Raw genomic sequence first — 20,882 nt, 5'->3', positions numbered from 1 at the left:
ATAAAAGTATTAATATAAAGACAAATCAAAAAATAGATTTATATTTTTTATATTTTATATAATTTAACTTTTATAAGCCTTTTATTTTAAGGCCTTATTCTTTGATTAATATCACTTTAATATCACACTATATCACACTATATTTCTTTCTTTCTTTCTTTCTTTCTTTCTTTATTAAGCACTTTTCTATTTATTTTTTTTTTTTTATATTTCTGTTTTTATTAGACTTTTCTTTTGTGGATTCTTACTTAATTTATTTATTAATTTATTTTTTCTTTTTTATTTTGTGGATTCTTGTATAATTTATTTATTAATTCATTTTTTTGTTCATTCTTTCTAGATTCTTATATATTTGATTATTTATTTGTTGTATTATTTCATAGATTCTTATATAATTTATTTATCAATTCATTTATTAATTCATTCTTTTATATATTCTTATATAATTTATTCATTTATTTATAGATTTATTTATTCTTTTACAGATTTATTTTTGTAACTTTTACACTTTTATTTTGAAAGCGCGTCACAGCGTGATGTCACTGAGAACGCCCCCTCCCTCCTCTGCTCTGAGAACGTTTGGGAGGCGGGAAACGGCAGCAGCGGGAAACAACAGGAGCTTGTCTAATGACAGAAAGTCAATCAATGAGGTAAAACGGTCTGTGATGAATACGACTTGTTTTTAACGTCGTGTTGTTCGTTCACTTACAAATTTAGAAATCACATCTTTAGAGTTCAGTCATCTTAATCCTGGGATGGTTATTATCCATTATTTAACTGCTGACTTTGTCAGTGTTCCCAAGTATTGTCGGCGCTAGGCAAAATGTTTTGTTAGCTCATTTCAGTTCAATGCCAGCAGTGAAGAAAAGGCTGAAGCAGCAGAGAGGCTAGCTTTGTTTATTAAGAGGAGTAATGTCAGTGTTAGTAAAAACAAGGACAACAATAAAAATACTCCACCATATATCACGTTATACTATATGTTATGTGCAACTGCAGTGATGTCTTATATCAGCAGAGTGTTAGTACATAGAGTAGAGAGGTAGCTGAAGGAAGTGAAGGTGGAGAAAGTGAGGAGGCCCAGGGGAGATGTTTAACTGGTTAGTAAAATATATATATTATCCAATTAATACTTTTAAAAAAACACTTTTATCATAAGACCCGTGCTACATTCAGAGGAGAGGCAGGTAGGGGGTGAGGGTGTGAGGTCAGTTTAAAAATATTGATTATAATAGATTCAGAGAGGATAACAGGTGAAGACTTTTAAGTTTTTTATTTAAAAACAAAACAAAACAATTTTTATTAATTATTTCACAATTTCTATAGTACTATAAGGGTTTTGGTTAAGTTATGATCACGCTATCAGCTGCACTACAAAACCTCACTGCTACTCTTTACATGAATATGGTGAAATATGTCTCCATTATGACCAATAATTCTTTTTTTTTTGATGGGTCACCTTTGTGCTCAGGAGCTGTACCTTACATGTGCATCTCTGAAAGCCATTTTTTTCTGTTCAGGAGCAGGAATGCAGCAGCAAGAAGGAGACAGGAAAAGGGGCGGTTGGCACAGAGCTTGAGGTGAGGTCTTAAAGATAAAGAAGTGAAATCATCTACAGTAAAGGTTAAGTTATGCTCTCAACAGAATTTACAGAATATGAGCTTATATACATCCACAAATAAGTTGTGAATTGTCTTCATTCTGTTTGACAAAAACCTTAACAGGTTTAGCTTCTGTAAGTCAAATGCTGATACTGTACATGACTGTTTGTAATGCTGTCTGTCGTATACATTAATGCCATGCAGGGACATCGGGGGCTTGAGGCAGGGAGTCAGACTGAGGGAGAGACGGGAGCAGACCAACAGGTAAGGAGTAACATTACAGTAGATATTTACAGACGTTCACAAAAAGCGTGAAAATTGAGTTGCTTGCTCATATCAAATTACATTACAATGCATTTTGTGAATGTTTTGTGGTGAAGTTAATTTGACACATTTCTGCTCAAATTATTTGCGGTTATGCACAACCCATTCCTACGCCCTTTGCTACATCTGTCATCGACATCCATTTGCTCAGTGTAAGATGTTTTCATAACAACACTTGGATTTATGCTTTCCCAGCAGTTGAACACTGTTTTGCATTACTGAGAGTTACCCAAAAGCTGTACTGACTGGAGCCTATGATGTGATTCAGAGTCAAACTCTGTTCTGAGAGGTGAGTAAAGTTAGATTTACTGCACTTTGTTTTCTAAGTTTCCACACAGCTCAGCCCCTCCCAGCTGTTTAGTAAAGCTACAGTTTTCAAGTTTTACCCAGAATGCCTCTGTGAATTGTAGCCTAACAGTTGTCACTGTGAGTGAGGAGGGGACGCTGTGGATATGAGACCCTGCAGTATTGCGCCATGTCTGTGTCTGTACACGCCTCTTGCATACAGGGTGGAAACAGAGCCTGTCTGAGCTTAAAAATGTTTATGTAACTTGTGAAAGTACACAGAAGTTATTTCTGAAAAAAGTGGAAAATAGATGTGTAAACAAATACTATTTACCTGCTGTTCTCTTGTGTATGGTGATTTACTTGCTGATTTTCAGTAGATGATTGCAACTGAGAGCAGGTTACTTAGTAGATTCAACAGAAATATTATGGCAACAAAGTGACAATTAATAACATTTTAAAGATTTTACACCATGTGGTCCCAATTATAAGTTGATATAACTTATTTTATTCATTGAATCCCAATCATTTTTATGCAGGTATTTAGAAAGATAGCCTCAGTTTCACCCATAAAATTAGTAAATATAAATCTGTTTCATTAAGATATTTGATAAATAGCAATCAGTTATAGCTATAGATAATAAGTAAATATAGGTTAATTCCACCTAATTTATTAGTAAATCTAAATCAGTAGTTTTTAAAGTTGAAATAATTTCAATCTTTTCAACCATATTAAAGGGACTATATGGAGTTTACAAAGTTAATGTAAAGATTTTTTTACTCCATAAACCTTGTTTCCACCAAGCAGAGCGGTTTGGTTTGTCTCGGTACAGAGCGCTTTTTGCGGCGTTTCCACTGACTCATCCCGGGACAGATCCCTAAGAGCCGACCTACTTTTTTGGGACCCTTTCGTATGGGTGCCAGACTGAACTGATCCTCTCTCGGAAGGTGTTTCGCGTTTTTCTTCTTTGTTGGATTTAATAGCGGAGTAAACTGCTACGGCGTCTCGCTATTGTTTAACAGCTGGGGCTTTCGGCATGCGGCTTACACGCAGCCTACCACAAGAGGGCACAGTTTGCTGTGGAAACACAAACGGGATCAGGCTTAACTGTACCAAACCGTCCCAAACCTAACTGAACCGACCCGGACTGCTTGGTGGAAACGCAGCTATACATGCTCCACCAATGCCCAGACGTGTACACAGAGCCCTGACTTTTTAACTTTGACTCCCTCCATCAGCCTGTACCTACCCTTCATTAACAAAGCTTTTCGGGGCGAATCCTCCTCTCTTACCGCTCAGTACCTGAGGGGAGGGGGGAGGCGTGACGTCATGTGCGTCCCCGCGCACAGCCAGCGCTCAGCGCTTTTTCACCTAGCCTCCGCCTGGCATAAACACATCGCATGCGAGTCGGTAACTTTCCACAGTTGAAGATGGATTCAGCAGAGAGCAAGAGGAGACCGGCATCGAGCACTGCCCCAACTCCTGCTCAGACTCCAGGCAAATGAAAGAAACAAAAAGTTTTATCTAGCGCGACAAAAAGGTCCGAAGTGGAATCTGAAAGGCCAAGGCAAAGAACAAGAGTCAACATTGAGCAATGGAGAACGCTAAGAGCAGCTCTGGGGATGAAAAAGGACCCACCGTTAGCTCTGCTTTTGCTCGAAAGGTAAGAGCTATCTACAAATTTACCTAAAAATACCTTGAAATGCTAGTAAACGTAGCGTGCTACCTGCTATCGGGGCAGCATTGCCGCTACACTTTCACAACAGGTTGTTTATCATGTCTGTTGTTGTCAGGTTAGAAAATAGAATGAAATGCTAGTTAACGTAGCGTGTTAATGGCTATCAAGGCAGCATCGCCGCTACACTTTCACAACAGGTTGTTTGCCACACGTTAGTTGCTGTTAGGTTAGCGATCGAGTGAGTGTTTTGCTTGTTAGAGTAATTTGAGAAAAAATGTGTTGCGGATCTGGATTAGCTATGTATTTTGATAATCCTGTCGTGTGCTAGGCTTTGTCTTTCAAAGTGTTGAAAAGCTAACACTTGTAAGGACAACAAGGTTTATACTTTTTCATTCATGTATCTCTAAACTACTCCGTCACTCAAAACCTTTGTTTGCTTATGAAAACGTTGGGTAATAATATAGACTCAAATATACTTTGTCCACACACATAAGTAACTTACAAATATATTTTTTCTTACCTCAGTTGATGTCATGCCTGCAAACACTACAGCTTTATGTTGGTGCTCGTACTCGCACGCGCGCCATGCACGAGCTGAACACAGAGGCTGCAGTTACGCCTTATGCCTGAGGTGGCAGTCGGGAGTAAAAAAGTGGCAAACTCCATATAGTCCCTTTAAGCGTCACTTTGTTGCCTTAATTTTTTGTTAAGTAGACAATAGTTCACATTTCTCTGAGTGCAGACATCTTCTGAAGCAAGTTTTAACATTATCTCTGAGAAGTAAAAAAAAAAAAAAAAAATCCCAACATGTTAATTTCCACTTAAATTTGCCAAACTTCTGCAACATCCTGCAACATAATTAAAAGTTTCTTTGTTCTAACATTACTATGAAAACTGGAATATTAACTTTAATCTGAACAAAACCTAAATAATGATATTCTAAAACAAAGCCTGAAATCAGGAAAACAAACATCATTTTATTCTAAGAAACACAACAGCTTGTCAGACGTACCTGTGCCTGGTTATTACTGCCTCCAGACGTTTTGATGAGGCCATCAATGGCACAGTGACCCACAGGGAAAAACAAGGAGGAGGACCCAGTTGCAGATAAAAATTAAAGGTTTGTTTAAACTGAACTCAAAAGTCCATAACTCAAATCAGAAGTCTTACCAAAAAATGAAACTAAAAGTACTATAACACTCATGAGAAGAAAACCAAGAAGCACAAGGAGGCGCTGGAACATGAGGAGTCAAAACTTAAAGGGCGACAGCGGACACAGTGATACAAGACAGGATACAACAAACTGACACATAACTCAAGAAACACAGACACTGTGCTGAAATCACTCACTCATTCCCTACACTCTAATCACTATATAGTGAATCAGATGTAGTGGAATATATAGACCACTCACTCGGCTAAATAAAAATAACATTTTGGACACCCGACATTGATTCATGTAAATAGTTCAGTATTTATATAAGTGCTAGTAGTTGTAAATATGTAGTTATTGGTCGTTGTGTTGTATCAGTCTTCTTAAAATCTGTTCATTAAGTTTTAATGTTGATGTGATGTTGATGACAAAAATAATTCATAAACCATTCTTTTGTGTGGATTTAAAATTTATTAAAACTTTTGAACAATCTTTTCTAAAATGTTTAAAACTCTTTCCTCCCTCTTCCTCCTCTTTCCTCTGCCCCCTCCTCTGCTCTTTCCGGCCCAGGCCCCGCCTCCTCTGCTGCCCTGCCTGGCTCTCTCTCGGAGTCTGTGACATTGAAGTGTCTCCCCATGCCGAGGCGATGAGGCATGGAGGCCTTATCGATGGTCTCCCACCTATCGCCTCATCCATGAGGGAGAACCACTTCCACGTTGCAGCAGTGGCCTCCCCTGACTCGGTGCCGCCCTCTGTTGGAGGCTTCTTGAGCTCCTGCACACAATCACATTCGTACAAGCAATCACATACACACATAACTATGATCTATGCATAGTTACACAAATTTATATCAATTTTAGATGCTGAATACTACAAAGGACCACATTAAAGGAAAGTATGAAATGCCATTATCAATCTAACCTATAATTATCCAGGCCTACAGTTAAATTAAAGAAATACAAACCTTGTATGTCTTTTTTAAGTTTCCCACTTTTTGGCTGCCCAAGCAGGGGTGACCCGGCCAGCCAAATTCATGTTTCTCAGCACAGTTCTTCAAAATAATACACCAAAAACATACAGATTAACAATAGGCTACAACGTATATCCAAATCACTAATAACTAAAGTCCACTAGAAAAGAACAAGTTAATAACATATTACCTCATATATATTTACCCATCACAATAAGAAACCTATTAGCTGTAATTAAATGTTTCACTCACATCATCACATCATCCACATCATCATCGTCCCTAAGCAGAGCCATATAATTGATTAATTGCTCCAGTACTGTTGTGACAGGCCAACACGATGCTAACCTGCTAACAGTGGCTACCCTCGGTGGCTAAATCATAGCTATAGGCTAGTGTTAGCTAGTTGGTTCTTACTGTAGGGGTGTAATTAAAGTACCAGTGATTTACAAGTCACAAGGTGTGTCCAATAATCCTGAAAAGGAGACATCCAAAGTGAAAAAACCCCCGGTAATTTTCTTAAAAATACTTACATTTATAAGTCAGCTCCTAATGGACCCCATTTTCCTCGGTTTGAACCACAATGCATGATGGAATATATAGAGTGAGCATTGCAAATACACTACTTTTCAAAATGCATTGTAGGATACATTAGCTGTGTCTCAATTCAGGGGCTGCAGCCTTCGTAGGCTGTGTAGACCGCAAAGGCTGAACTGAATTGAGACGGTCTGGTCCACGAAGCATTTCCTGTTTGTCACCCTCAACGTCACACAGCGCCGCCCTCACCTGTTAGGCTTACATTACTTTTAAACACACATAAACCAAAACCTCACATTTCAAACAGGATGGTTTTTACGATTGTTTTATCACTTTGCGTTATTATTATCATTATTATTATTATTATTATTATTATTATTATTATTGGTAGAGTATAGAACCACCATTTACATGAGAGTAAGGCAACAACGTACATTTTCAACATTTGATCAAGTGCTGGGGGATGATAAATAAAAAAGTATAAAATAAAAGCTGCTAAAATGATTTAATGTCTTTTTTAAATTCCCTGTAAAAAACAAACAAAAAAAACACCAAGTAAGTTTTTTCCCCAAGACAATTTACATTTATGAACATATTTTAATATAATAATGACAAGATTTATAAAGAACTGTTTTTCCTCAGTATATTACTTGAAAAGAGCCCAAACACATTTTTACAGAAAAACCAAATATTCTTTGATGTTTTAGAAACACAATCACACAGTTGTTGCCAGAAATCCTTCACATTGGGATAAAACAGGACTCCTTTTGGAGTTCGGCCATGTCCATCATCTTCGGCATTCATGCTCGATGAATCTTGGGATATGTGAGGCTATGAAGGATTCACCGAACCCGTCCTTCGCGGCCCCCGAAACGGAGGACGGATTCGTCGGCCGCATTTGGAGGAGCCTCTGTATTGGGACAGCCTCCGACGCACCGCTGTGACGTAATCGGTCTTCAAATTCAGCCTCTGTAGGCTGCAGCCCCTGAATTGGGACACAGCTATTGAGTGGACTATATAGTAAATGACCATGCTCACTCAGATTTCGAGCAGCACCACAAAATGGCGTATTCATCATACAGTGCACTATATAGTGAATAAGGAGTGATTTTGGACACAACCAGACAAAATTGACACAGGGACAATCAACACAGGTAAAACACATGAGGGGCAGTCAAACGAGGGAAACACAAGGAGAACTAAATCAACGCCTGGAAACTAAAGACAGAAACAAGATAAATCCAAAACACAGAAACATCACTTTTTTCATGATTTCCCTTTTCAGGTCCAGGGTCATCTCTGTTGGCACTGTCAGGGATCATCTCTCGTTCCATGATTTTGCATCATGTTCCGTGGTAACCACACCTTGTTTGACTTTTTCTAAACTCCACCCATGTGTTCATACAAAAAAGACAGAGAGATGTTAAACAGGCTGTCTCAACATAATTATGGTTCTTTGCTATTTCAAAAAAGTTGTGTAACCAACAAATTAAACAGGACTGCTGACCACAGAGAGCAGGGAAAGCTGAAACAGAGTGATTAAGTCATTTAGTCACAAGAGCAACAAAGAAATCCTAGGTCTTGACAGTGTGTTAATCCAGTGATTGACTGGTGGCTGTCCAGAGTGTACCCTCACTCGTTTAGAAAAGTACAGTAATTCCTTTCTCTGCTTACCAAAGAAATTGTGCTCTGTTGACATTGCAGTGCTGTTGCCAGCTGACATCAGTTTGGTTAGTTGCACCTTTATGCAGCTCAAAAGCTACACTGAAATTTTGTTTAAACTAAAGTGGATTATAGGTTTGACCTGTCAGCTGAAAGCATTTTGTCTTTTTCTGTAAAAAAAAAAAAAAAAAAAGACAACTCATGACAGGTAATTGGGAGAAAGCTCAGCTATGGTGCATTATCGTCAGTGGTAATTTTGGCGCTGTGGGCGGGTGCTGAGTCATACTGGACAAGGAAATTAGCATCTTCCTAACAATGACATGGCACCTCAAACCAAACTTCAAAAGTAAAGGATTCTACACAGAATCCACTCTCCCCCCAGGCTCAATTTTATTTATTGTCAAGACCCCTGATTAGACACATCTTTTTCTATTGTAATAAAAATCACATTCTGTGACAAAGAAAACATCCATCAGGGTAGTTTCATGGTTCATACATTTTACACAATAGCTTACACAATTAAAACAAAAATAAATTCCAAAACAGCAACATATTAAATGGGCTTTCTTGGGCTTAACAACAAGTCCGGATGAAAAAAGTCATTTGGACTCATGTCTTAAACCCAAGAAGTCAACCGTTTTGAATTCTGAGGCCAAAAACAAAACCACATGAGCTGCTGTAACAAAGACCAGAGGGTGTGGCCATACCAGCTAAACACATTTTTACATTCATATTCAGAAAACACTTTGCTTCCTTACTTTAAGTCATATGCACATAAGATATCAATGAGAAACAAGTTAAAGAATATTTTGATAAGTGATGTTTTTCTATTAAGAACCCAACATGGTTGTAGAAAGATTGAACTGCAAATTAATCATTGAAGAAAGCATAAATATGCTTTCCAAATTTTGATTGAAACCCATAAGATGTGTTTTTCACTAACAGCCAAAAAGGTCCTGTCTTTCCTTGAGAATCTCCTCAAGGCACTGAACTGTGATAGGGTCCACGTTAGGGTCCAGCTTATTGAGAAACCAGTGACCAAAGTTAAGTAACCAGCGTACCTCTGCTGCACCATAAATACAAATACCCCGAATGTGTATGGAAGTGCATGGTGGGTAATAGTTGTTCTCATGGTCTGACCACTTTGTAATCCTGGTCTTAATCACCAGTTCATTGATTTCAGGATGAGAACTGGGCACCCCTCCAGGTGCACCTGGAATTCGCAAAAGCGTAGCCCAGATTGTTTCTTCTGGCATAAGGGTGTCCTTTATCCATGCCACAAAGTCCTTCATGACAACTGAGGAGTCCATAAAAACAATGAATTCTCTCGACAAGATAAAGTAGGCACTGCCGACAAACATTTCAATACCATGTGGAGGCGGTGGCTTTAACTGGTCTGTTCTCACCAGCCATTTCCTGTATTCAGAGGGGCCCGTCAGCTCGAAGTGGTACTTAAATCTTGACGCCTTGTGTCTAGGTAGAGTTGACTCCAGCATGTTTGATCCATTTAGACTTTTGAGACCTGACACCAGCTCTATGTTTGTCCTGAGGGGGAAATCCTGGCCACAAAGGTTGATGATATATTTCCACTTAACATCGGACTTCAAGAGGTCAACAAAACAGTTGAGATCGGCTTGTACACGGCTGAATTCTGTGTAATAGACAATCTCTCGCTTAGAAACAACAAAAACATTTGGCAGACAGCTCACAAAGCCCTCAATGGCTGATTTGAACTGATCTGGAGACTTTTCGTCGTAGTGGATGCAGTAGATGTTAGCAGGGGAGTAGATGGCCCTGATCAGCCTCTCCACCATCCATGCATATTTATGCACAACCAGAGAATAAGCTATAGGAAAATCTCTCTCCTCATCAGTCACACACACACGGTCATAACCTCTGGCCTTGATGAACTTTGGACAGTCTGAGGTGAGATTAAACAGACTTTCATCTGTGTCCTTGACAATGTGGTGCTTCCTTATGATGAGTGACTTCTCCACCTCCGTAGGGTCCAGGTCGTATATGGCCTTACAGTTGATGTTGTACTTATGGAAAGTTGGAATATCTTCAAGTGGAGGTAAAGATTTAACGATCTGTTTGTCCGTCATACTGACGAACAGCAGGCTGCACAGAAGCAGTGTTGAAAGAAGTAAACTGATGAACATTTTCTTGAGACCTGATATTGAAATTGGTGTATCCATGCTGCAGGAAGAGATAAGACAAACTGAGGAGAACAAAGACCATGTGTGTTATCATAGTTAATAACTTATATACTGTATACGTCATGTAATTTATGATACTGCATACTCAATGTAATTTTATTACTTTCAACAACTGGAAAATTCTCATGGTCACTGAGACCATACCACACAGTTATATGTTTCCATGTTTGTATTTATAAAACATGGAAAAATTCTCAGCACAGGGTGGAAATAGTACTTGAACCCCTAAGCTACAACATCTTCAAGAGCTTATTTGAGTCAGGGGTAAGCCAACCCGGAGCTCCAAACTGTACCAAACTGGACTGATCTAATCTTGACTGCTTGGTGGAACTGGGGCTTCTGTTGACTTGGTCTCTGTCTTAGACTTTTTACTATCGTTCTGGGGTGAAAGAAAAAAAACCTAATAGAGAGAATTAAAATAAAGTAAGAGAGAGCTGACTCCAAAACTTATATTCACAGTAACTTGTAACAAAACCCAAGAAAGCCCACATTTACCTTTAAAAACCATCTTTATAAATAGATAGAAGCCCACAGGACCCTGCAGCATGTGAGACTTAAAATGTTTGACCTTACCTTAAATACAGCTCTGTGCGGAGACGGTTACACTTCATAATCATTCATTTGTAAAAACAGACCTTAAATTTTAGTTACATGTCACTAAAATGCATAAGACATAATTCATATTTTTTCCTCATTTTTACACGTGAATAAGGTGAAATAATTTGTACAAGTTCTCCATTAATTTAATCAATAGGTTCAGTTTGCCACATTTGTCAAAAGTAAAAAATAGAAGGTTAGTACCTGCGTCCTGGATCGTCTTCTGTGTCTAAGTCTGGTAACAATATGAGATCGCTGACCTCAAGTAAATCATCCTGGAAAGAAGAGGTAGTCAAAGCAGAACCCGGATTCCCTAATTACAGTTATAAAAAAAGTAAATATGAACTTCGGCACAAGTCCAGTCCAGTTTTATTTACCAGCGTTAACCATTTCCGCAATGCTGTGCGATCTCTCGCTCAAGAACGAGACCCCGAGATACTTAAACTCCTTTACTTGGTGCAGGATCTAATCTTGGACCCAGAGAGGGAACACCACCCTTTTCTAGCTGAAAAGGGTGGTCTCGTTCTGGGGTGAAAGAAAAAAAAACCTGATAACAGAGAGGCTCGGATTTGGAGGTGCTGATTCTCATCCCAACCGCTTCACATTCGGCTACGAACCGATCCAGAGAGAGTTGAAGGTCACGGCTTGATGAAGTCAACAGGACCACATCATCTGCAAAAAGCAGTGATCCAATCCTGAGGTCACCAAACCAGACCCCCTCGACACCCTGGCTGCGCCTAGAAATTCTGTCCATAAAAGTTATGAACAGAATCAGTGACAAAGGGCAGCCCTGGCGAAGTGCAACCCTCACTGAAAACGAGTCCGACTTACTGCCAGCAATGTGGGCCAAGCTCTGGCACCGGTAGTACATGGAACTGACGGCTCGTAACAAGCAGTCTGACACCCCATACTACCAGAGAACCCCCAACAGGACTCCTCGAGGGACATGATCGAATGCCTTCTCCAAGTCCACAAAACACATGTGGACAGGTTGGGCAAACTCCCATGCACCCTCGAGGACCCTGCTGAGGGTATAGAGCTGATCCACAGTTCCACGGCCACGACGAAAACCACATTGCTCCTCCTGAATCCGAGGTTCAACTATCCTACAGACCCTCCTCTCCAGTACCCCCGAATAGACCTTACCAGGGAGGCTGTGGAGTGTGATCCCCCTGTAGTTGGAACATACCCTCCCGTCCCCCTTCTTGAAAAGAGGGACCATCACCCTGGTCTGCCAATCCAGAGGCACTGTCCCCAATGTCCATGCGACGTTGCAAAGTCATGTCAACCACGACAGACCCACAACATCCAGGGACCTAAGGAACTCTGGGCGGATCTCATCCACCCCGGGGCCCTGCATTCCAATTGGCCTGTCGATACCTGTCTGCTGCCTCAGGAGTCCCATACGCCAAAAAGGCCCGATAGGACTCCTTCAGCTGTTTATAACATTTGTGAGATGATGTGACTTTGTACTTTTATGCTGGTCGCTACTATAATGTCTCCATTCGTGTCTGTGCGCTTGTTTGCTTTTATATAACAGAGTGCTCAAACGCTGATTTTCACTGCTTTTATTCTTGTACAATGGTCCATGATTTATGTCACTTTTTTTATATTATATTCTTGGTAAGTGTTCATACTTTTTTTTTAAACTCATATTCAATTTCACATTACACTTATGCCTCCATTTCGTACTTTCTTTTGTTTGTATATTTTGCACTTTCTTACTTCTTATAATTTTATATTTTTTACTTTTTATGTCTTGTATTTTATATCTTGTACTTTTTTAAAACATTTTCTGAAGAAAGTAACTATAATTAAAAAGCAATTTCACCTCAGGGGTCAATTATGTAATTCTGATTTCTGATCCAATTTCTGATTTATCAACCTGGCAGTCATGTGAGTTTTGGGCATCCACCTGCACAAACATAAATTGGCGCCTATAGTTGAAGGTATGATTCAATGAGCTGATACAATCTGATACAATCTGCTGCACTGGGAGTAGCTGAGCAAAAGTAAAAATATGGCTCAGAAGGACCGGAAGAGAAAAAGTATTGCGTGGGAATGCAAAAGGCTTCCTAAATACCAAATCTTGCTGTGACCCCAAGAGGTCTCCGTGGTCACCACCCCTCGTACCCTTATTGTTGAAAAATGTAGACTGAGCTGCCTTTTTAGGATCCAAAAATCACTACAGTGCCCTCTTGGGAGCCAGAGCTCCTGCTTAAATGGCCCCTAGAACATTCTTCATGTTGATCATCCTCGAACGAAGAGGTTATCCAAGCAGAACCCGGATTCCCTAATAGCAGTTATTAAAGAAGTAAATATGACCATTGGCAAAACACCAGTCATTTGATTATCAGAGTTTACTGTGTTTAATAATTACCTGATATATCCGTACAGGGTAACAGGACAGTGTTAGTGGCATCAGAAAAATCAAATGTCATAAGTTACAAATTCAGTGAAAATTGTGACATTAGATGGAAGAAAAAACTTTCTTTTCACTCAAGAGAATTTTGTCTTGGCCCACTGCACCACATAGGGCAGTAATCACAGTATACAAAATTAGGAAACTCACAGTTAAGTACATCTCAACAGTTAACAGGGATTAAGGAAGACAAATGGAAAACAGCAACCAATCAGCTCATCCACACTTATAATGTGATCCGTTCATATGTGACTGACTCGCATGTAGATCACCTGTCTAAATACTACACCTCCTCATTTGAGTTGGTGTATTTTGCTTAAGTATGAATAATAGAATTGGTAATAGCCCGAAAGCAAATCAGAGTTTGAATAAACCCAGCAGTTTGCAAAAAAAAGAAGAGGCAGGCAGGGAAAATACTCAGTCAATACTCAGATTAGGACTTCCCTGATCCATTCATCCATCTGTCAATCCCACCCACTACGTTAAGGGTCATAGGAATAGTTTGACTGTCTTTGAATGTTTAATTTCAGAGTTACATTTTATGTTGAAACATCTCATTGATATCCATCTTTAGGTTCCTTGGACTAATGGCAAGGACCCTCAGCATACCGAAATGTGCTCTTTAGTGCCACCTTGGCACACTAAAATGGCTCTCAAAGGCAATAGCAAATTGGTAGAGACATCAAACCAACATCAAAATGTTTGCCTCAGTGAGACGCACAAATTATATGCAGACACCCCTGACCTATCTCGAACAGGAACCTGGCGATTTACCTTTTGAAATAAAATTATCCCACAATTTAGGGACTTTTACAAAAGTTATCTTCTACTAGGCCATTGATGATATCAGCTTGAAATTCCCTCAGATGACAGAGCGGGCCATGCTTTACAGAAGCCATGTACGAATTTGTTTTTTCTAAATCGTTTTTTGACTGACGAGTCCTCAAAGTTGGTGAACCCTAAAGAAGCCCTTTCAGCTCCCCCTGTTAGAATTAATGGGGAAGGAGGATCCAGCTCTGCACAAGCTGTGGCAGTTAGGGGTCCACACTAAAAAGTAAAGGTGGTTCAAGTTTTAAAAAGGACATGGATGGATTCCTGACAAAATTTAATACAAAAATATTTTATATTTACAGAGAAATTTAATCAAAATTGTGGCATCTATGTGGAGAAGTTTCAAAACTTCAGTCAATTTCACTTCTGACAGGGCAGCAGCCAAGGACGATGTCACACACTGATTGACAGTTTGGTGCAACTAGTCTTCTGACCCACTGGTGGGAAAATAGAATGTGTAACACACACATATTATAAAGGAATTGAACCTTGATAGTGGAGGTCAACACGGCATGAGAGACCAGCATGAAGGAAAAGGCATGAAGGGACGGGCAACAGTGCGAGGACCCAACCAACTCTGCTTGCAGCTTTAATTGTTTTACATATACTCACCAGCCACTTTATTAGGCACACCTGTCCAACTGCTCGTTAATGTAAACTTCTAATCAGCCAATCAAATGGCAGCAACTCAATGCATTTAGGCATGTGGACATGGTGAAGACGATCTGCTGCCGTTCAAAGCGAGCATCAGAATGTGGAAGAAAGGTGATTTAAGGGACTTTGAACGTGGCATGGTTGTTGATCTGAGTATTTCAGAAACTGCTGATCTACTGGGATTTTCACCCACAACCATCTCTAGAGTTTACAGAGAATGGTCCCAAAAAGAGAAAATATCCAGTGAGCAGCAGTTCTGTGGGACAAAATGCCTTGTTGATGCCAGAGGTCAGAGGAGAATGGACAGACTGGTTGGAGCTGATAGAAAGGCAACAGTAACTCAAATAACCACTGGTTACAACCGAGGTCTGCAGAAGAGCATCTCTGAACACACAACACGTCCAACCTTGAGGCAGATGGGCTACAGCAGCAGAAGACCACACCGGGTGACCCTCCTGTCAGCTAAGAACAGGAAACTGAGGCTACAATTCACACAGCAACACCAAAACTGGACAATAGAAGATTGGAAAAACGTTGCCTGGTCTGATGAGTCTGGATTTCTGCTCCACATTCAGATGGTAGGGTCAGAATTTGGCCTCAACAACATGAAAGCATGGATCCATCCTGCCTTGTATCAACGGTTCAGGCAGCTGCTGCTGGTGTAATGGTGTGGGGGATATTTTCTTGGCTCACTTTGGGCCCCTTAGTACCAACTGAGCATGGTTTAAAGTCCACAGCCTACCTGAGTATTGTTGCTGACCATGTCCATCCCTTTATGAGCACAGTGTACCCATCTTCTGATGGCTACTTCCAGCAGGATAACGCTCCATGTCATAAAGCTGGAATCATCTCAGACTGCTTTCTTCAACATGACAATGAGTTCCCTGTACTCAAATGTCCTCCACAGTCCCCAGATCTCAATCCAATAGAGCACCTTTGGGATGTGGTGGAACGGGAGATTCTCATCATGGATGTTCAGACCACAAATCTACAGTAACTATGTGATGCTATCAGGTCAATATGGACCAAACTCTCTGAGGAATGTTTCCAGGACCTTGTTGAATCTATGACACCAAGGATTAAGGCAGTTCTGAAGGCAAAAGGATTATCATGTTCTATGACCAAAATACTTATCCGTCAAAGTAGTTCCATGGTTTTATTTCCAAATACTTTACACATTTGCATTAAAAATAAAGTCCATGTCTGGATGAAAAAAGTCATTTGGACCGGAATCTTAAACCAAAAAAATCAACCTTTTTGAATTGTGAGGCCCATAAAAACAAGATCACATGAGCTGCTGTACAGAAATCTGAGGGTCTGGCAATATAAGCTAATTACATTTTTACATTCATATTCAGGAAACACTTTGCTCCATTTTTTTAAAATTCAAATTCACTTTAGACATCAATGAGAAACAAGTTTAAGAATATTTTAATGAGTGAAGTTTTGCTATTAAGAACCCAACTTGGTTGTAGTAACATATGACTGCAAATTAATCATTGAAGGAATCAAATCAAAAGCATAAAATATGATTTTTAAATTTTGATTGAGACCAATAAGGTACAGTTTTCACTAACAGCCATAAAGGTCCCGTCTTTCCTTGAGAATCTCCTCAAGGCACTGAATTGTGATAGGGTCCACGTTAGGGTCCAGCTTATTGAGAAACCAGTGTCCAAAGTTAAGTAACCAGCGTACCTCTGCTGCACCATAAATACAAATACCCCGAATGTGTATGGAAGTGCATGGTGGGTAATAGTTGTTCTCATGGCCTGACCACTTCGTAATCCTGGTCTTACTCACCAGTTCATTGATTTCAGGATGGGAACTGGGCACCCCCCCAGGTGCACCTGGAATTCGCAAAAGCGTAGCCCAAAGGTGTTCGTCTGGAGAATAAGTGTCCTCTACCCATGCCACAAAGTCCTTCACTACAGCTGAAGAGTCCATAAAAACAATGAATTCTCTCGACAAGATAAAGTGGGCGCTGCCAACAAACATTTCGATACCATGTGGAGGAGGTGACTTCAACTGGTCTGTTCTCACCAGCCATTTCCTGTATTCAGAGGGGCCCGTCAGCTCATGGTGGTACTTGTATCTTCCGGCCTTGTGTCTAGGTAGAGTTGACTCCAGCATGTTTGATCCATTTAGACTTTTGAGACCTGACACCAGCTCTATGTTTGTCCTGAGGGGGAAATCCTGGCCAACTAGGTTGATGACATATTTCCACTGAACATCTGACTTCAAAAGATCAGCCAAACAGTTGAGTTCGGCTTGTACACGGCTGAACGTGGCGTAATAGACAAACACCGGCTTAGAAACGATGAAGACATTTGGCAGACAGCTCGCCAAGCCCTCAATGGCTGATTTGAACTCATCTGGAGACTTTTTGTCGTAGTGGATGCAGTAGATGTTAGCTGGGGAGTAGATGACCCTGATCAGCCTCTCCACCATCCATGCATATTTATGTACAACCAGAGCATAAGCTATAGAAAACTCTCTCTCCTCATCAGTTGCACACACACGGTCATAACCTCTGGCCTTGATGAACTTTGGACAGTCTGAGGTGAGATTAAACAGACTTTCATCAGTGTCCTTAACAAGGTGGTGCTTCCTTATGATGAGTGACTTCTCCACCTCCACAGGGTCCAGGTTGTATATGGCCTTACAGTTGATGTTGTACTTATGGAAAGTCGGAATATCTTCAAGTGGAGGTAAAGATTTAATGATCTGTTTGTCCGTCATACTGACGAACAGCAGGCTGCACAGAAGCAGTGTTGAAAGAAGTAAACTGATGAACATTTTCTTGAGACCTGATGATGAACTTGGTAAATCCATGCTGCAGGAAGAGAGAAAACAAACTAAGAAGGGGATCTTGAACAAACCACAAAGGCAATTTGTGTTTTAATAGTAAATAATTGAATAATTGTCAAGAACTTGAAAATTCTCATGGTCACTGAGACCTTGCTCATGTCAGCTGATAGGGTGATGGTCGGCTTAAACTTATACCACACAAACAATTATATGTTTCCATGTTTCTATCAACGAAACATGGAAATATTCTCAGCAAAGGGTGGAAACAGTATGTGAACCCCTAAGCAATGACATCTTCAAGAGCTAATTGGAGTCAGGAGTCAGCCAGCCAGGAGCTCAATAGTTGAGACCAGATTGGAGATTTTGGTTTAAGCTACTGAGTGAAGAATGGGTGGCGAGAGTTCCGACTCAGATTGAACGGTCTACAGCTTTTTCTAATCCAAGGTAGGATTGCGTGTGAAAAATGTAGCGGCTTATAACCCGCAAAGTATGGTATTCAGTTTGCTTCAAAATGTTGGTTTTGCTGCCACTACTTTTGTTTTGTTTTATCACATTTTAGGTTTTGAGGTTGGACCACGGACACTTCCCTATATGCTTTGGTAACTTTGTTCGTTGGGCTGCTGTTATTACGGGCCGCTCTCAGCGCTGTTTTGGCTCGCGGTTTCACTTTCTGCACACCGGTAAATGTTTACTGCCTCTAGTAAGCCACGTCACTGAGTCAGGACAAAATTCATTTTGTGGCAACATAATATATCGGTGACGGTAATAAAACCAGTATACTGCCCACACCTAACAACAGGGATAATTAAAGTAAGAGAGAGATGACGCCAAAACTTATTTTCACAGTAACTTGTAGTGACATTCAAAAAAACCTCATTTACTTTTAAAAATCATCCTTAATCATAGATAGAAGCTCACAGGAGATTATTTTTCATGCGGTGATCTGCTGTTTATTCTGCAGCATTTTAGACTTAAAATGTTTGGCGACAGTTACACTTCATAATTGTTGGTTTGTAAAAACAGACCTTAAATTTTAGTTTGATATCATTGTTAGAATATATGCGACATAATCCCCATTTTTCCTCATGTTTACACGTGAATAGGGCAAATATTTCGTACAAGCTCTCCATTAATTTCATTATAAGATTCAATTTGCCACATTTGTCGAAAGTTAAAAAGGTAAGTCATTACCTGTGTGCTGATTCTGTTTCAGCGTCTTAGGTGATGATGTGAGATCCCTGGGCTCAAGGAAATTGTCCTGGAAAGAAGAGGTAGTCCAAGCAAAACCCAGATTCCCTAATAACAGTTATTAAAGAAGTAAATATGACCTTTGGAAAAACTCCTGTCAAGATTTGATTATCAGAGTTTACTGTGTTTACTAATTACTAGGGGTGTAAATCAGCAGTTTCATGACGATATGATACGATTCAGGGGCCTTCGATCGATTTAAGACGATATAATGTCCTCACTGAACACAGTCAGCAACATTTCACCTGAGGCAAGAAAGAAATACAAAACAATTTTGGTAGTTTTATTACTGAAATATGGAACGATGTGCTGACCTTTAGGTATGATAGTTTGTAGAGGATTATAGCCATCTGTATGATCTCATTATGTTTTAAATTAAAACTGGTTAAATTCAGGTAAGGTGCTTTTTGCCCCGACAATGACCTTATGGGTCTGACTGTTATACTGTAATGTTTGGTTATTATACCAAGTAATGATGCAACACTATAATTAAAAATGACTGATTACATAAACTTTATTATTGACCTCCAACATTTGACCATTTTCTATCAAACCAAAAATGTGCAGCTTTGATTTTAATTAAACCCAAACATTTCTATTGTTCAAAATTAGAACTATGAACTTAACGAACTTAACATTGAAAGTTGACTTTGTTTCACTGTGTAATAGTGGATGTGGAGGAGGAATGACGCTAAGCTCTCGCCGTTTGACTTTTTAACTTTATGAAATTTCATGAATCAGTGGCTACAAAATCAAATGATGAGATAACTCACTGCAGTCGTGTGGTGATGCACTCCTGTCGTCTGTGCAGCATCCTCTGCAGTCAGGTCCACCGTATCTTACCCGGATACAGGAGAGTTATTTTTTGATTGGCTGATGTGTCTGGCTCCCTTTTAGCTCTGTGATGCTAACAGCGTCTTGCTACACGTTCGCCTACAGCAGTGTGACTCGGTGGGCGCTAAACAGTCCATTTTACAGCAGGAGAAATATCAGGCGTGGCGTGTCAGAGAGTGAAAAGGTTCAAATGTGTGTCTCATACGCTGAGTGTGTGAGGCTTGAGAGGAAACTTCACAACGACTCGTGGTTGGACGGAGACGGACATGCGTGTCCGGTCAGGATTTCAAAATAAAGGCGTATATTATAGGCCACGATGATGATCGATGTTTAGACTATCCATCAATGTGATTGGATCATTGCTTAACCAATCGATGTATCGATGTATATCGATAGATCATTACACCCCTACTAATTACCTGATATATCATTCCAGGGTAACAGGACAGTGTTGGTGGCATCAGAAAACTCAAATGCCATAATTTACAAATTCAGAGAAAACTGTGACATTAGATGGAAGAGAAAACTTTATTTTCACCCAAGAGAATTTTGTCTTGGCCCATTGCACCACATAGGGCAGTAATCACAATATACACAATTATGAAACAATTGCGAAACAGTGAAGTACATCTCAACAGTGAACAGGGATCAAGGAAAACAAATGGAAAACCAATCAGCTCTTCCACACTCATAATGTTATCACTAATGTGATTGACCCGCATGTAGATCACCTTCCTAAATATTGCACCTCCTCATATGAATTGGTGTATTTTGCCTTAACACGACTAATAGAATTGGAAATAGCCCAAAAGCAAATCAGTGTCTAAATTCACCCAGCTGTTTGCAAAAAAAGGAGGAAGGCAGGCAGGTAAAATACTCAGTCAATACTCAGATTGAGACTTCCCTGACCCATTCATCCATCTGTCAATCCCACTTACTACGTTAAGGGTCACAGGAATAGCTTGACTGTCTTTGAATATGTTTTGAGTTGAATTTCAGAGTTAGATTTTATGTTGAAACAACTCTCATTGATTTCCATCATTAGGTTCCTCACACTAAGG

The 20,882-nt window shown here is 39.9% G+C and overlaps 2 protein-coding genes and 1 long non-coding RNA gene across 3 annotated transcripts; 1 reads left to right on the top strand and 2 right to left on the bottom strand.

Annotated features, from left to right (window-relative positions):
* The first annotated feature begins 577 nt into the window (after positions 1-577).
* On the top strand, positions 578-1,854 carry LOC141805134 (uncharacterized). The gene is made up of 3 exons (XR_012599693.1): positions 578-650; positions 1,518-1,577; positions 1,803-1,854. It is a non-coding gene; the product is annotated as an uncharacterized LOC141805134 (long non-coding RNA).
* A 7,292-nt stretch (positions 1,855-9,146) lies between these two features.
* Positions 9,147-10,406, bottom strand: LOC141805747 (beta-1,3-galactosyl-O-glycosyl-glycoprotein beta-1,6-N-acetylglucosaminyltransferase 4-like). Its single transcript, XM_074690936.1, has one exon. The coding sequence runs from the start codon at positions 10,404-10,406 to the stop codon at positions 9,147-9,149; it is 1,260 nt and encodes a 419-aa protein (XP_074547037.1).
* Positions 10,407-16,503: 6,097 nt separating this feature from the next.
* Positions 16,504-17,763, bottom strand: LOC141805746 (beta-1,3-galactosyl-O-glycosyl-glycoprotein beta-1,6-N-acetylglucosaminyltransferase 4-like). The gene has a single exon (XM_074690935.1). The coding sequence runs from the start codon at positions 17,761-17,763 to the stop codon at positions 16,504-16,506; it is 1,260 nt and encodes a 419-aa protein (XP_074547036.1).
* Between the last annotated feature and the right edge of the window lie 3,119 nt (positions 17,764-20,882).

The sequence above is a fragment of the Halichoeres trimaculatus genome, unplaced genomic scaffold (genome assembly GCF_033239565.1).
Source record: "Halichoeres trimaculatus isolate MK-OKI-2021-1 unplaced genomic scaffold, fHalTri1.1 fHalTri1_scaffold_16, whole genome shotgun sequence".
NCBI lineage: Eukaryota > Metazoa > Chordata > Actinopteri > Labriformes > Labridae > Halichoeres > Halichoeres trimaculatus.
Note: the sequence above shows the minus strand (reverse complement) of the source record. Positions and strands in the feature narration are given on the sequence as shown.